At 37.5% G+C, this 15,546-nt stretch overlaps 1 protein-coding gene across 2 annotated transcripts; it reads right to left on the bottom strand.

Annotated features, from left to right (window-relative positions):
- Positions 1-1,126: 1,126 nt before the first annotated feature.
- Positions 1,127-15,452, bottom strand: e4f1 (E4F transcription factor 1). Of its 2 annotated transcripts, none has more exons than XM_082163300.1 (15): positions 15,293-15,452; positions 14,537-14,646; positions 12,908-12,998; positions 12,488-12,636; positions 12,254-12,374; positions 11,344-11,496; positions 11,031-11,140; positions 9,288-9,512; positions 9,082-9,196; positions 7,551-7,768; positions 6,494-6,692; positions 4,076-4,242; positions 3,165-3,227; positions 1,917-3,055; positions 1,127-1,491 (listed from the first exon to the last, which is right to left on the bottom strand). In XM_082163300.1, exons 1-14 carry the CDS (start codon positions 15,384-15,386, stop codon positions 2,705-2,707), a joined length of 2,166 nt encoding a protein of 721 aa, XP_082019426.1. In that variant the 5' UTR covers positions 15,387-15,452; the 3' UTR covers positions 1,127-1,491; positions 1,917-2,704. The 2 variants fall into 2 exon arrangements, with proteins under 2 accessions (XP_082019426.1, XP_082019425.1); XM_082163299.1 differs by having other exon boundaries at positions 14,537-14,667; positions 15,293-15,427.
- Between the last annotated feature and the right edge of the window lie 94 nt (positions 15,453-15,546).

Raw genomic sequence — 15,546 nt, forward strand, 5'->3', positions numbered from 1 at the left:
ATCAAGACAAATAAATATATACATTTTTAACAAAACAAAAAGAAACAAAAAATGTAATAAAAAACCTAAAAATAAATAAACAAAACTAAAATAAACAATACAAAAGCCAAGTAAAATCAAAACAAAATAACTAAATATATAAAACTTAAATAAAACAAATATATAAAACAAAAATAAATAAATTATAAAATGTAAACAAAAGAATAAATAAATAAATAAAACTAAAATAAACAAAACAAAAGTCAAGAAAAATCTAATCAACCAAATACATCAATTTTAAACAAAACTAAAATAATATATAAAACTAAAAGAAAAATAAATCTACAAGTTAATTAAATCAAAACAAAAAAACAAAAATTCTAAATGTAAACAAAACAAAACTAAATTAATTAAAACAAGTAAAATTAAAAATTAAATTAAAATATCGTATTACAACAACAAGAATGTACAAGATATTGTGCTTAAATTGTCAACAAAAAAAAAGATATATATTAACGTTTATATATATATCTGTATATATATATATATATATAAAATACCATCTTGTTTGTATGTTTTGATTGTGGGGTGAAATGTGACCTGAATATTTATAAACGTCCAGTGAGATCATTTAACAAAAGGAATACTTGCTGGCTTTAATGGAAAGATAACAGTAATATAATGTGTGTTAAAAGGCAAATGATGTTAAAAGATGACCCTTGATAACCCTATTTAATATCACGCTGAAACATGTCAAGCCAGAGGGCTTTTCAACGGATCAGTAGCAAGTCAGGTCAGGATTCAATTATAGCTGGAAATAAAAGACAGATGTCATAATATATGGGCATATGTGAAGGCCTGGAGGGGCAAAGCACTGCGCATGTGCAATGATGAGCTGATGGGAAGGAGGACAAGCAGAGTCAAGGTGACCAAAGCTTCATCATGCACCCGATCTGCCAGAATAAAGCGTCTACTGCTACATCTATCTATCGCTTAATGAAAGAACAGAGTGGATGTGAAAAATACACCAACCTCATGACGACAGAAGCCATGCGGGCTTGTAGACTGAAATATATCAATCAGTCAGTCACAAGTTCAATGTTTTGAGCTTTCTATTCATAAAAGGAACAATGTATCCACAAAAATATGATGCAGCACAACTGTTTTTATTTTGATCAAATAAATGCAGCATTGGTGAGCGGAAGAGATCTCTTTCAAAAACATATAAAAAATCTTACAGATGCAAACTTTTGAATGGTGGTGTACTAAGTTTGTAAACATTTAGTTCACAATATTGGGTATTAGGACTGGACAGATGTATGTTTATAGCCGAATTGCGTCATTTCTCTTCCACAAGCATCGTGAACGTCTTCCACTGGTCAAACAGATCCCATCCCAAACTCACGTCATTGCCAATGTGGCTGTGTCCGGCTGGTCAGACAGATAAAGTGATGTTTCGTAAGCATCACAGAGACAGTCTTTCCTCACAGTTCTCTCTGCATCTGATCTGACCTGGAAAAGAAGAAAGTATTTTAACATTGAATAATGACACACTTTGCGACAGCTGCCATTGGGCATTCCTTATTCTTGAGCCCCGCCCTCTGCTGAATTAAAAGAGGTAACTTTCCTCCGCCTGGCCTATAAGCAAGGACTAAAAAAAAGCAGTTCAATGTGAATTAAGATTGATTCTGGAATATTTTAAAAAATCTATTTAAAAATAATAATTAAAAAATATTAATAGGTGAATCGATTTTTCCCCAGCCCTAATGGACATCCATTTAGTCCATCAGTTTGTTTAAATAAGCAAAAAATTACAGTAATGCACTTATTATGAGCATTAACATTAAAATATACCTTCAGCCACTTATTATACAAATTATTAAACATGTTAACATTACCACTGTGTTTTAAAAAGAAAGAAAAAGAAGCTTACTAACCTTGACTGGCCAAAACCATATCCAATTTTTCCACTCCTGTCTGGATTATGAACTTTGAGATAGCAGAAAGGCACTGTCTCCATGTGCAGGTATTAAGTCAGAAAACCGAACGTTTATTGAAAACTCCTATTGAAAAAGAACATATTTAGACATATTTAGCTCTTTTCTGATTTTAAACACTCCAGAAAGCCTTGTCCCATAGGCATTTTATAATGTTTTTAATCAACCGGGGGATGAAATATTATGCCAGAGATGCTTTCAATAAAGCTTAACATGCTTCTTGTGCACAGAATATTCCTTTTAGGAGGCGACTGTGCAAATTGTGCATTATTAAACATGCAGAAATGAGAACTGATCAATGACTGAAAAAATACAGAGGTGCATAAAAATATATTTCATATTTTGTACTTTCACTCCCTGCCAGTTGTTGTATTGGTGGAAAGATGTTACAATACACATTCATGATGAGTAGATGATAGTCGTATATGATTACGTGCCATTCAGCAGGACAGAAATGTTGGTATGGCGGCATCACTGCAATGAAAGCTGTACAATAAATCTTGGGTTGTAATATCTGTTATCAAATGAATAGAACAGAAACATGGTTTTACAGTCCATTGAAAATGCCGTAGTTCATTAGTGGAACCAGCAGCTCGAAAGTGATCCGTTTAAAACCCGAACACAAAGTTTTTGAATCCATCAGGCCTTCCACATGCAGTGCAAAACATGTGGAATAAAGCCTCACAGAGAAAGGAAATGCAACACCACCGCTGTTAAAAGATACGAACTTAGACCACCACCACAGTCTGGATTTCCACTTCGTCAGGTGAAGCAATGACATACTGCTCCTCTTGCTCGATTGGCTCAATGTTCTCGGCCGTTACCATTGTAACTGTGGTGTGGGGCGCCTCCATGGCGCCCTCTGTTGTCGCGGTAAGGAGGGTGCCATCGCTAATGGCATTTGCAAGTGTCATTGCCACCTGTTCGGTCAAACTCTCTGGTGTGGCGATTGTGATGGTGTCTCCGCAGTCCGAGATGCCAGGCGTTTCGTCGGCGGCCACGTTACGCACGATGATCTGGTGTCCTCCGTGTGATTGGCTGACGATTTGCTGCACCACCTTCATGATGTGACTGTCCATCTGAAGTCAGACACATTGAGCAAAGTGGTTAACTCTATTTGGTTCATAAAGTCCTTTTTACCTTGCTAATATTTGCTTTAAGTTGACATTGACAAAAGTGAAAAATGACCTGCTGCTGACTGTCTTGAATTATTGCCAGTTCCTCCCCTTGAGCTCCTTCCTCACCTGGTGCCTGCAAAAACATCAGACAAAATCTGTATTTTTAACAAAATCATAGTGCTTATATTGCAACAACTAATCTCTCAATGGATAAGTTTTTAGATAAATACTTGGCCATCCATTTTATTGATTATAAAAATATTATTAAACATACACTACCGTTAGAAGGTTTGAGGCCAGTATGATTTAAAAAATAAATAATAATAATAATAATAATAATAGTTTATTCAGCAAGGACGCATTAAACTGAAGATTTATCAAAGGTGACAGTAATGTGACATAATTTCTATTTCAAATACATGCTGTTCTTTTGAAGTGTCTATTCATCAAAAGAATACTTAAAAATAAAAATATGAAGCAGCACAACTGTTTTCAACATTGATAATAATGATAATAACAATAATAATAATAATAAATGTTTCTTGAGCATCAACTCATCATATCAGAATTATTTATGAATGATCATGTGACACTGAAGACTGGAGTAATGATGCTGAAAATTCAGCTTTGCCATCACAGAAATAAATTATATTTTAAAACATATGTAAATAGAAAACAGTTGTTTTAAATTGAAATAATATTTCACAATATTACAGTTTTTTACTGTATTTTTGATCAAACAAATGTAGTCTTAGTGAGAATAAGAGACTTCTTTCAAAAACATTTTTTAAATCTTACAGACTCCAAACTTTTGTTGTGTACATAATGGTGAAAATCATATATATTGCCGGTATACACGTAATGACATGAAAATATACGAAAACTAATTCAAATTAAAACAAAAGACATCAAATTGGTTGGATTTTCATCAAAATCCCATGTCACATCGCACGCATACAGTAACACAAGTGACGCATTTACCCCTATGATGTATTCCTGAGTGTCGGCCACTACTGAGGAGAACTCCACCAGCACAGCATGAGGGTCGTCTGATACGATAGTGGTGGAGACGTTCTCAGCCGTCACCTCCTGCTCATCAGAGCTCCCTGCGTGTTCAGAGTCCTTCTGCTGCGTAGCGAAACAGCCTCCTGACCACACGCACACAAACATACAGTCATCACCAATGACAACTGTAAAGGGCCTTTCACACCAAGAATGATAACACTCTGTTTATTATAAGCACACGCTTTAGTTTTGTCATCTGGTGCTTTAAATGCTCTTTAAAGCAGGATGGGCTCTGATTGGCTGTCAATGTTTTGATCATTTATCAGCCGGAAAAAAATTGCTTTGATAGTGATTTTAACAATGTCGTTCCTCTGTGTCGTTATCGTTGAGGTGTGAACTAATTTTAAAACGATATCTTTAGTTATTATCCTTGGTGTGACTGTGAATGGGTCTTAATGATGTCTATAAATAGCTTAAACGACTCTCTCAAGTGTCCTCACGTTTTAGAGAAAAGTTCAAGCTTTTTTTCATCTCATCAGCCTCTGATAAGTCTTAAAGGCACAGTAAGTGATTTCTGACAAAAACTGTTGATATTTGTAATCGACCCAAACAAACACGCCCCTCCCTTCATTTCTCTGTCCCCAAAATGCTCGAACACACAATGCAAGAGTGGATGTCTCTCTATCATAGCTGTAGTGAAAAGGAAGAACAAAAAATGAACACACAGTACACAAGAGTAAATACAAGCAAGAGTTGGTTGTTTGTCACCAGCAGCTCTAGAAACAATGACTACGTTTACATGCAGCCAATAACCCGTTCAAAACCGGGATATTAGCAATAACCCGGTCGCGCACGGCCATGTAAACACCGGCAAAAACCCGGATATGCTCATATCCCGGTTTTTAAAAACCCGGATATTATCCCTGGGGTACCCCTTTTCTAACCCGAATATTTGGTCATGTAAACGCGTATCGGCATATCCCCATCAAAAGGAACATTGATTTGTGTTCTGCGCATGTTCTATTCGCAAGGAATCTTGGTATTTTGAGTAGAGACGGCGCATACAAAAACCCGCGTGCAGTATACCGGAAGTAAACAAGAAGTAGAGGTAAACATGGCGAGACGCAGCACAGCACCAGACTTTTGGAGCGAGGAGGAAATCGCAAACAAAGGCGATCGCTATCTGCCCCGAACTATTCATTACCCGCGTGCTGCTGCTGTTGTTGTTGCCTTTGGATACAGGAAGAATAATCGGAAATGACGCACATTGCGTCTTAACGTTGTCCGTACGTCCAGACGCTAACCGTGCGTCGCCGTTTACATCGGGATATTGCCAATTGATTACAAATTCCATTTATACAGGAGTAACTCTCTCTACTCACGCATGTAAACGGGTTATTCCGAATGTTTCAGAAACCCAAATAGTGACCTTAACCCGACCATAACCCGATATTTGACAGCATGTAAACGTAGTCACTGACACTCAAAACTGTCCTGTTACTAACATTACAAGAGCTAACATTACAACAGCAGCATATCTTGGTCCTGTGAAACATAGCAAAAACAATGTTACTCACGTATAGAGCAGAAACAACGCAACCTCTGCGTCTGTTTTCAGGCCTTCCTGCTTCAGTCTCTCCAGCGCTCGAAAGCTTTTCTAATATTAACGCGGGTCCTAAAGCTCTTGTCTGATCATAACCCTTCTTTGCCACTGATATTCCTCTGACCTTTTCTCTTTTGTAATGTCTCTCAGCCATCTCTCTTTCTACAGTCTTTCTTCAAATCTCCCTCTTGCTCACTCTCTCTCCTCCCCCATCATGAGTGGGCACGCCCCCTACTGCTGATTGGCTCATTCTCCTCCCCAATCATGAGTAGACATGCCCCCTACTGCTGATTGGCTCATTCTCCTCCCCCATCATGAGTGGGCACGCCTCCTACTGCTGATTGGCTCTCTCTCTCCTCCCCCATCATGAGTGGACACGCCCCCTACTGCTGATTGACTACAAATGTGTTGTGCTGCACGGTCCAATCCACTTTCAACAGCGTTTCTCAGAAATCACTTACTGCACCTTTAACAAAATACAAATATGTGGCTCAAAAGGGCTTGCAATCCATATCCATATCAGACATGTCATTTCAAGACATGAGTAAAAAAAAAAAAAAGGTTTAATTCAATACAAAATATCAATATAAACACTTATCCATATAGACAATCTGCCCCTAAGAAATATTTATAGATTTTGTAGCTTATATTTAGGACTTTTAATAGGCCAGAAAACATGTTATATTTACGCTGACCTTGTTTACTAGTTGTCGTCGAACATTCACTTCAGTATTGGTGTGTTTTAATTCATTTGAATGGTTAATTAATAACAATTTTACATATTTACAAACCTTTAGCTCGCAGGTGGCGGTTCAGCGTTCCATGCTCAGCAAAACCCCGCCCACATTTCGAGCACTTGAAGGGTTTTTCTCCCGTATGATGTCGGATGTGACGTACTAAAGCGCTTTTTTCCCGGAAGCCACGGGAGCAGTGCGTACACACGTAAGGCTTGTCGTCTGCATGAGTGCGATGGTGGACCTGCAGGGCATTCTGGAACACAACGGATACAAGTCGGCATGAAACCAAAGTTGTAATAGTCTTTTCTTCAGAACTTAATTTTGTCCAACAGGAATTTATTGGATGCTTGTTTTTTGCTATTTCTGTGATCTCATGTGAGTGACAGGTTGTCCTGCCACCGCGCCAAAAAATCATTCATAATAAATACTGCAATATTGCATATAAAAAAAAGAATGATCAATTAAAATTTTCATGATGACTGTACGGATGACACTAGCTATGTTTCCATCCACCACCTATTTTTATGTGCATTTTGGATATAGCATAAAAAACACTGGATGGAAATTCCAAGATTGAGGCAGATATATTTTTTTATCCGATAAGACATGAACATAAACTAAGATAGAAACACATTTACAGAATAAATCCCTCTCTATGCACAACAGAAATCTCATGTGACTTTGCCTCAACAGTGGATGTGATTGGATAACTGGACTTAGCAGCGACTAATTTCATTGCACAGCACCGATTGTTCGATCATTCTGAAACGTCTCAGCCAAAGTCTGTCATCAGAATTATTTGGTTTAATTCCCTCCCAGAAGCGTATCAAACACCAGAATTCGAACACAAAGTACAAAAATTTAATAATTTTATGATGTACTAAAAAAAGAGCCAAAGTTTCTTCCCCGATTGCAGCAACTTCCATTTTTATTACAGATATTTTGTGCCAATTTCCCAGGAAGTGACTTATTTTGTTCTGGAAACGCTGCTTTAATCGCAAATTTTTTATACGACATCCTAATTTTGCACAAGTTAAACTCTGGATGGAAACATATCTACTGTATAAACCCAAGGATTTTTTTTGCATATTGTTCTTCTGTGGTGTCTCACCTTGGTCTTGTAACTTTTGTCACAGAAGCTGCAATGGTACGGCCTATCGTCCGAATGAGCTCTCATGTGTTCCCGCACGTGTCCGATGGCTTTAAACTGTTTGCCGCACTCTCCGCATTTGTACCGCCGCTCGCTGACGTGCGTCTCCATGTGTTTCTTCAGCACGTAGCCTGTCAGAAACTCCTTCTGACATGTTAAGCACTTAAAAGGCTTATAACCTGTGGAGGGAAAAAATACACCTTTGAAAAAGTTTTCATAATTAGGTCCCACTTTATATTAAAGGGATAGTTCACCCAAAATTTAAAATTAGCCCATAATTTACTCACCCTCAAGCCATCCTAGGTGAATATAACTTTCTTCTTTCAGACGAATACAATCAGAGTTATATAAAAAAAAAAATGTCCTGGCTCTTACAAGCTTTATAATGGGAGTGAATGGCTGGAGAAAATTTGAAGCCCAAAAAAGTGCATCCATCCATCATTAAAGTAATCCATATGGCTCCGGGGGGTTAATTTGTGTTTGTGTAAGGAAAATACCCATATTTAAAATTGTATAAAATATAATCACTAGCTTCCGACAGACGGCCGTACGCATCGATTTACGGTGGAAGAGTGACCCCTGACCCAAGGCACAATGAATTAGCAAAAGCACTGGCCGCGAATTAGCCATTTTGAAGAGAAATGTCGGAGGATTTCTATATGATAGAAGAGGAGCTTCAGTTTGTTGCACAGCCCTATTTGTTTAAACCACGAGAGGCTTCTAAGCTTATGATACTCCTTGCTTGTTGCATGTAAGAGTTGGGTTACTCTTGTGGCGCAAGTCGACTTGCATAGTATCCGTACGGTCGTCTGGTGGAAGCTAGTTATTTTAGATTATAAAGTTATAAATATAGGTGTTTTTTCTCATGAAAACCCATGGCTTCGCTTTAGAAGGCCTTTATTAACCCCCCGGAGCCGTGTGGAGTATTTTTATCATGGATGGATGCACTTTTTTGGCTTCAGATTTTCTCCAGCCATTCACACCCATTATAAAGCATGGATTAGCCAGAACATTTTTTAATATAACTCCGGATGTATTCGTCTGAAAGAAGAATGTCATGTACACCTAGGATGGCTTGAGGGTGAGTAAATCATGGGGTAATATACATTTTTGGGTGAACTAACCCTTTAAGTGTCTTTAACTACTATGCACTAAGATTTAGATTAATCAATTGATATACCGGTAATGCACAAATTGTGCAGATACATGTTGTCCTCATATTTAATTTCTGTAATTACATCCATAATTATAATGTAGAGCCTTCCCTTACTTCTTAACCCACCCTTAAACCTAACCATGCCACCAACCATGTCCCTAACCTTACCTGTATCCCACCTCAATGGCAGTAAAAGTGTTTGGCAAAATAAAATGTAAACATAGTAGTTAAAGACACCAAATATAAAGTGTGACTCATACTTACATAATTAATACATTTAACATTTAATAAGTAGGTTTGTGGGAAATTTATAAAATGCTTTTAAATGGGGCCTACCAACATGCCCTTTGACATGGACCCTCAGGTAGGCCAATGTCTTGAACATGCGCTCACAGTGAGGACATTTGTATAATTTTGACTCAACAGGTTCTCCTTCCTTCACAGGTGAATCCTACCATGGATAAAAAGAGTTTGAAGTCTCATTTGTGTTGCTCTGCAATTTTATTGTAATAAAACGTGCCACCACGACCTTATTAACTCACCTGCGCGTCTTCGGACACGGTCTCCACACACTCTTCTGTCACCTGGATGTCAGTGAGTCTGGTCTCGGCCTCAGGAGACTGCAGGATGGCTTTAGGTGATCGGGCCTCTGCCTGCTCAGCTGCCTCTGTGGCTTCGGTCTCCAGCGCGATGCCAGAGTTGATGATGGCCTGGCAGATTAGATTGTCGGCTTCAACCACAGACGCAGTTTGAGGCTGAGACACCACCTGTTACGGACAGAGCAGAGAACGGCCTTAAAGGGATACTCCACTTTTTTTGGAAATAGGCTCATTTTACAACTCCCCCAGAGTTAAACAGTTGAGTTTTACCGTTTTCGAATCCATTCAGCCGATCTCCGGGTCTGGCGGTACCACTTTTAGCATAGCTTAGCATAGATCATTGAATCGGACAAGACCGTTAGCATCTCTCTCAAAAAAAATTACCAAAGAGTTTCGATATTTTTCCTATTTAAAACTTGACTCTTCTGTAGTTACATCGTGTACTAAGACCGACGGAAAATGAAAAGGCTTTTTCTAGGCTGATATGGCTAGGAACTATACTCTCATTCCTGCGTAATAATCAAGAAACTTTGCTGCCCTACCATGAGTCCAGCAGGCGTAATGATATGACGCAGCGCCTGAAAATAGTCCCCAGCTCGGTAACTTCCAACGTGACCGGGACTAAGTTTGTCTAACCTATTCGACCTATTTTCAGGCGCTGCGTCATATCATTACGCCTGCTGGACTCATGGTACATGAGATTTCAGCATCACATGATTCTTCCGAAATGCGTCCCATGATTCTTTGATGAATAGAAAGTTCAGAACAGCATTTATTTGAGAGCATTTTTTGTAACATAAAAAAATGTCTTTACTGTCACTTTTAATCTATTTAATGTTTCCTTGCTGAATAAAAGTCCTACTTTTTTACTGACCCACCCTTTTAAACACGTGAATCTCATTTTTTTAGGATAAATACAAACACTGTACTTTTTTTAGTGAGTTCCTTCTTTGAAAAATTATGTTTTTTCTTTGTTAAACCTATAAAGTATATAAAGGTATTTTGGGTTTTAGTTTAAAAACAAATCATTGTAATAATGTCCATTTTAATGATGTAACACTTTACAATAGGGTTAACTTTGTTAATATGCATTAAATACTGGTTAACATTAGTTAATGATTTAGGCATCATTAACAAACAATAATAATAAAAAAGATCTCAAGATAAATGCTAATTTATAAATATACTATTTGTTCTTTGATTATTTATATTTGCTCATAATACATTAATTTAAAATGCTAAACATGTGTATGTAGAAATTAACATTAACCTAGATTAAAAATGCGTTAAGTGTATTTCTTATTGTTAGTTTGTGAAATCTAACACATTAAGTAATGTTTTCAAATTGTATAATGTTTAGCTATTATAGTAAATTTTCCATGTAAAGAAAACTTAATTGTTGAAACTATGGATAATGAAATGTAAAAATATTAAATAATCAATGTAAAAAAAAATCAAAATTTACATCATATGAAACATTAAAATGATCAATATATGTTTAAAAATGGCAAGGGGAAAACCAACCAAGCAAACAGACAACCAAGCAAAATCTTTAACGTAGACCCTTGTCATATGCTTAAATATAAAACGTAAAATTGCAGCCCCCCAAACAAAATGTTTTTGTTTCAATTAGTGCAATTCAACATGCTGTTTTTGCATAACATACTATGTCTGTTAGTCTCAGACCTGTTGCACTTGTCCTAGCACCTCGATCTGGATGATCTCCTGGCCAGCTTCCACCACTCTCACAACAGGAATTTGCTCCTTCTCAGCTTCAGGATGTGACGGCTGAACTTCTAGAACGATACCCAACAGTGGCAGAATCAGAAAACCTCCCTTTTACAACAGTCGTCACATTAAAAACAAAACACTATTGAGACACGAACAAATCAGCAAAAAATGTTGGCCAACAAAAACCATGTCCTACGGATATTTTCAAACGACACCCTTCTATCACTGAAAAGGTCACTATGAAAAGCCATCGTGAGATACGAATTACCTTTCTGAACTCCATCTTTGCTGACGAGTATCTCTTTACACTGACTGTAGCGAATCTTCTCAGTGCAAGGCGTGAGAGACTTCAGGTGTCTGGTGAGAGCTCCGGACTCTCTGAACGCAAGTCCACACTGATTGCAGCGGTATGGACGCTCATCTGCAGAAGAAAATTACATCATGATTTGATTCCTCAAAAGGAAACCTATTATCCTTTACATTTTCAACTCTCTTTAGTGTGAAATGTCTCTGTTTGAGCATGAAAATCAGTATATATCAGTGTGTACCGTTTCTGAACTCCCTGAAACGCCTCTATTATAGTCGTGAGTTTTCTTCCATCACAGTGTCCCTCATTTTAAATAATTCCTGCCCAAGGCATATGCAAATTAAAGGGGTGGGGCCTGGTTGAGTTAGTAGGTAGTGTTGAAACTCGTGGTTATGATAAGGGGTGTGACATTTCCCAAACACACTAAAAGTGGTTGACCAATTACAACACACTGATCCAGCCTACCAATCAGAGCGCATTGTGCTTTTCAGAAGGAGGAGCTTCATAGAGACAGGAACTAAACATAGCGTTTCTGACAGACAGGGAAGAGAGGGTGCAGCAAAATTCAAGAATGAAAGCCTATTCTAGTAGACCACAAAAACAAAATCAAGACTTTGAAAAAGGGCGTAATATGGCCTCTTTAAACAGGCGCTATATAACTTTCACTACCTAGTATAGTCCTTGCCACTGTTGCCTTTGGCTTGCTCAGTTGGGGATATTTAATTTAATTTTATCAATCAATAAATTCCACTAGAAACAAACCTTGTTGTATTATTTTAATTTAATACTGTGAAGCTGCTTTGATACAATCTGTCTGTATTGTGAAAAGCGCTATACAAATATACTTGACTTGACTTGACTATAGATTTACCTGTGTGTCGACGCTTGTGTCGGATCAACGAACCCTTGGTCCTAAACGCAGTCTCACATATTTCACACTTAAAATCCTTCTGATCGGTGTGCGTGAACATGTGGGTTCTCAGAATATTTGTCTAAGGGACATAGAAATGGATACATTTTAAAACTGAAGTGAGTTTTAGTTGCATATTCACAAATATGACACATAGCAGTATTTAAATGCATAAAAATTGAACAAATACTGTACCGTTTTAAAGGTCTTATCACATATCTCACAGATGTATCGTCCCTCTGTGTTTAACTTCCAAACCACTTTTGCAGGACTGGGACTGTCATCCTCGCTTGCAGAGCATCTTCTCTTTTTTCCTCCAGCTGACGCCTTTTTATCCGTCTTGTCTAAAAGGACAAAGCAACTTCATTTAGTACCCAAACAAAGACAGATGGACTGGTAAATTACGTTAAATTCACCCCCAAATGATCCCATTGTAATCATACTGTATATAACTATGGAGAGCAGATGTCTTGTTTGGCTTTGGACGACCCTGTATTTAAGACAAATTCAAATAAGTTGGGACATCATGAAAAGGTCCTGTCCCATTAAAATTGGGCTTCTGGCCCCCCCATGACAATGATATTTTAATTACTTTAACAACAAAAAGTGCAGTACCTGCACTGGACGTTCCTGCTTCATCAGATGAAGAGTCATTTTCACTTATTTTCACCTCAATGGAAGCACCTTCATTAGGGACAACATTTGTCTGAGGGAGGAGACAGACAGATATTTCCCACAATGACCTCAAGGTACATTTTTACATTTACAGATGGTCGAGTCTTGGATTACTTTTCAAAATATAGGGTCAGTAAGATTTTTTTTTAAATGTTTTAGAAAGAAGTCTCTTCTGTTCACCAAGGCTGCATTTATTTGACCAAAAACAAAGTAAAAACTGGAATATTGTGAAACATTATTAACATTTAAAAGAACTGTTTTCTATTTAAATGTTTTTCAAATGTATTTAATGGCTAAGCTGAATTGTCTTCACATGATCCTTCAGAAATAATTTTTATATGATGATTAGATGCTCAAGAAACATTTCTGATTATGTTGAAAACAGTTGTGTTGCTTAAAGTGACCCCTATTATAATATTAGTATTTTAGGTTCATCGTGTTTAAGTTTACATGCATCCAAGGTGAAAAAAATAACAAATAAACTTTGATTTTCTCATAATATGAATTGCAGCGTCACCTCTTTTCTCACAGTGTCTGAAACAGTTCGATAAAGGATTCTGTCTCTCTAACCCTCTGTCCTGAGAGCTACTCTGCTCTGATAGGTCAGATCTGTTGCCCAGTCTGTTGTGATTGGTCTACTCTGCTCTGATAGGTCAGATCTGTTGCCCAGTCTGTTGTGATTGGTCTACTCTGCTCTGATAGGTCAGATCTGTTGCCCAGTCTGTTGTGATTGGTCTACTCTGCTCTGATAGGTCAGATCTGTTGCCCAGTCTGTTGTGATTGGTCTACTCTGCTCTGATAGGTCAGATCTGTTGCCCAGTCTGTTGTGATTGGTCTACTCTGCTCTGATAGGTCAGATCTGTTGCCCAGTCTGTTGTGATTGGTCTACTCTGCTCTGATAGGTCAGATCTGTTGCCCAGTCTGTTGTGATTGGTCTACTCTGCTCTGATTTGTCAGATGTGTTGCCCAGTCTGTTGTGATTGGTCTACTCTGCTCTGATTGGTCAGATCTGTTGCCCAGTCTGTTGTGATTGGTCTACTCTGCACTGGTTAAGGTAATATCTGAAAAAGCATAATAGGGGCACTTTAATATTTTTTTAAGATCCGTAATACATTTTTAAGGATTTTTTGAAGAATAGAAAATTTGAAAGAACAGCAGTTATTTGAAATATAAATCTTTGTAATATTATGTCTTTACTGTCACTTTGAACAAATATGTCTGCTGAAGAGTAAAAGTAGTCATTTCTTTCAAAAATAAAATCTAACTGATCCCAAACTTTGAACGTGTATGTGAATCAATGTGAATACAAACATTTATTTTAGGTGAAATGATTTTAAAGTAAAAGATAATAACATGGCATGTTTGGCTGTACAGTTTGCTTTGCATGCATTTAATGTACAGTACGTTGATGAATAAAAGTCACAAAGCTTCCCAGAAATTACTACTCATTTTGCTGGTTTATATGGTTAATCTCAGGGAGATTTTCCACAACAAGAAATATGTACAATAAAGTCACTCTGGATGTGAAAGTATCCGCTCAATAAGGAACGATAACAATAACACACAAACCTGATGGTCTTGCAGAGGACGCCTGCAGTTCCTGTTGAGTTTATGTTGGATGAAAGCATCCAGAGCAGAAAACTCCTCCAGACATCTGCCACATTTATGAATATCCTCATCTGACAGGGAACACAAACATACTGACCTAACTTCAATTTGACAGATCATGCACATTGTGAAATGATCTGTGCAAAAATGAAATAAACAATTATTTACTGATCTAAAATAAATCACATTTTCACACAGTCGTGGCATCATTTTTTGCATCTAAAAAAGTTATTAAAGGCAAAATAAATATATTAATAAGATAGCCTATACATTTAATAGTAAATAATTAAATATAATTTATTAATTGTGCATTTAGGACATAAACTGCTAGCAAGAAAGACAAAGCTATTTTATTCCATGAATATTTAAAATGTAATTTCCATCACAGAAAGCTATTCAACAAAATGCATAATTTAAGGTGCAACTGACTTTGTTGTGGAAATGGCCATTGTGTTTTTTTCTTTTTTTAATAAAAATCTACATGATCAAAAGTGTTTGTCAGTCTTTACTGATGCAGCAAGAACATGGATGAGCTGTTAGATCTTCTTCATCTAATACAGTACGATGCTAAGCAGCATTAGCAGCCTAAACATACTGCTCAAAAATAACATTGCAGCTAATGGAGACTTTGCTAGCGTGACTGAACGACCCAAAGTCAGGCCCACACATTTAATCGCGTTTTTACTATGTGATTGTGTCCCGTAACACTGGCTCTACCTTCGTCTCCAAGAGTGGTTTGGATGGTGATGATGTTGCTATGCTCCGTTTGGTCGGTAACTGTTGCTGCCGTATTATTATTTTCTTCAGTCATGTCGTTCCAGACCTCCGTCTCTGTCGCAACGCTTCAGCAAGGAAAACATGGCGGATTTACGACCTCGTAGTCATAACAACAAAAGGGCGGCGAGTTGAGTCAATGTAAATTCAAAATAAAGGCGCGCTCCGCTCACTCATATTCTCCAGTCAAAGCGGTT

This window comes from Leuciscus leuciscus, assembly GCF_965113295.1.
Source record: "Leuciscus leuciscus genome assembly, chromosome: 1".
In the NCBI taxonomy this organism is placed as follows: Eukaryota; Metazoa; Chordata; class Actinopteri; order Cypriniformes; family Leuciscidae; genus Leuciscus; species Leuciscus leuciscus.

What these genes read in the sequence shown, in the direction of transcription:
- e4f1 (XM_082163299.1), bottom strand. Translation starts at nt 15,386, where the DNA reads ATGACTGAAGAAAATAATAATACGGCAGCAACAGTTACCGACCAAACG. An exon ending in ACACAAGCGTCGACACACAG is followed by an intron (nt 11,497 to 12,253) that starts GTAAATCTATAG and finishes TTTCTTCTGCAG; the next exon opens with ATGAGCGTCCATACCGCTGC. An exon ending in TTCAAGACAGTCAGCAGCAG is followed by an intron (nt 3,056 to 3,164) that starts GTCATTTTTCAC and finishes GTCTGACTTCAG; the next exon opens with ATGGACAGTCACATCATGAA.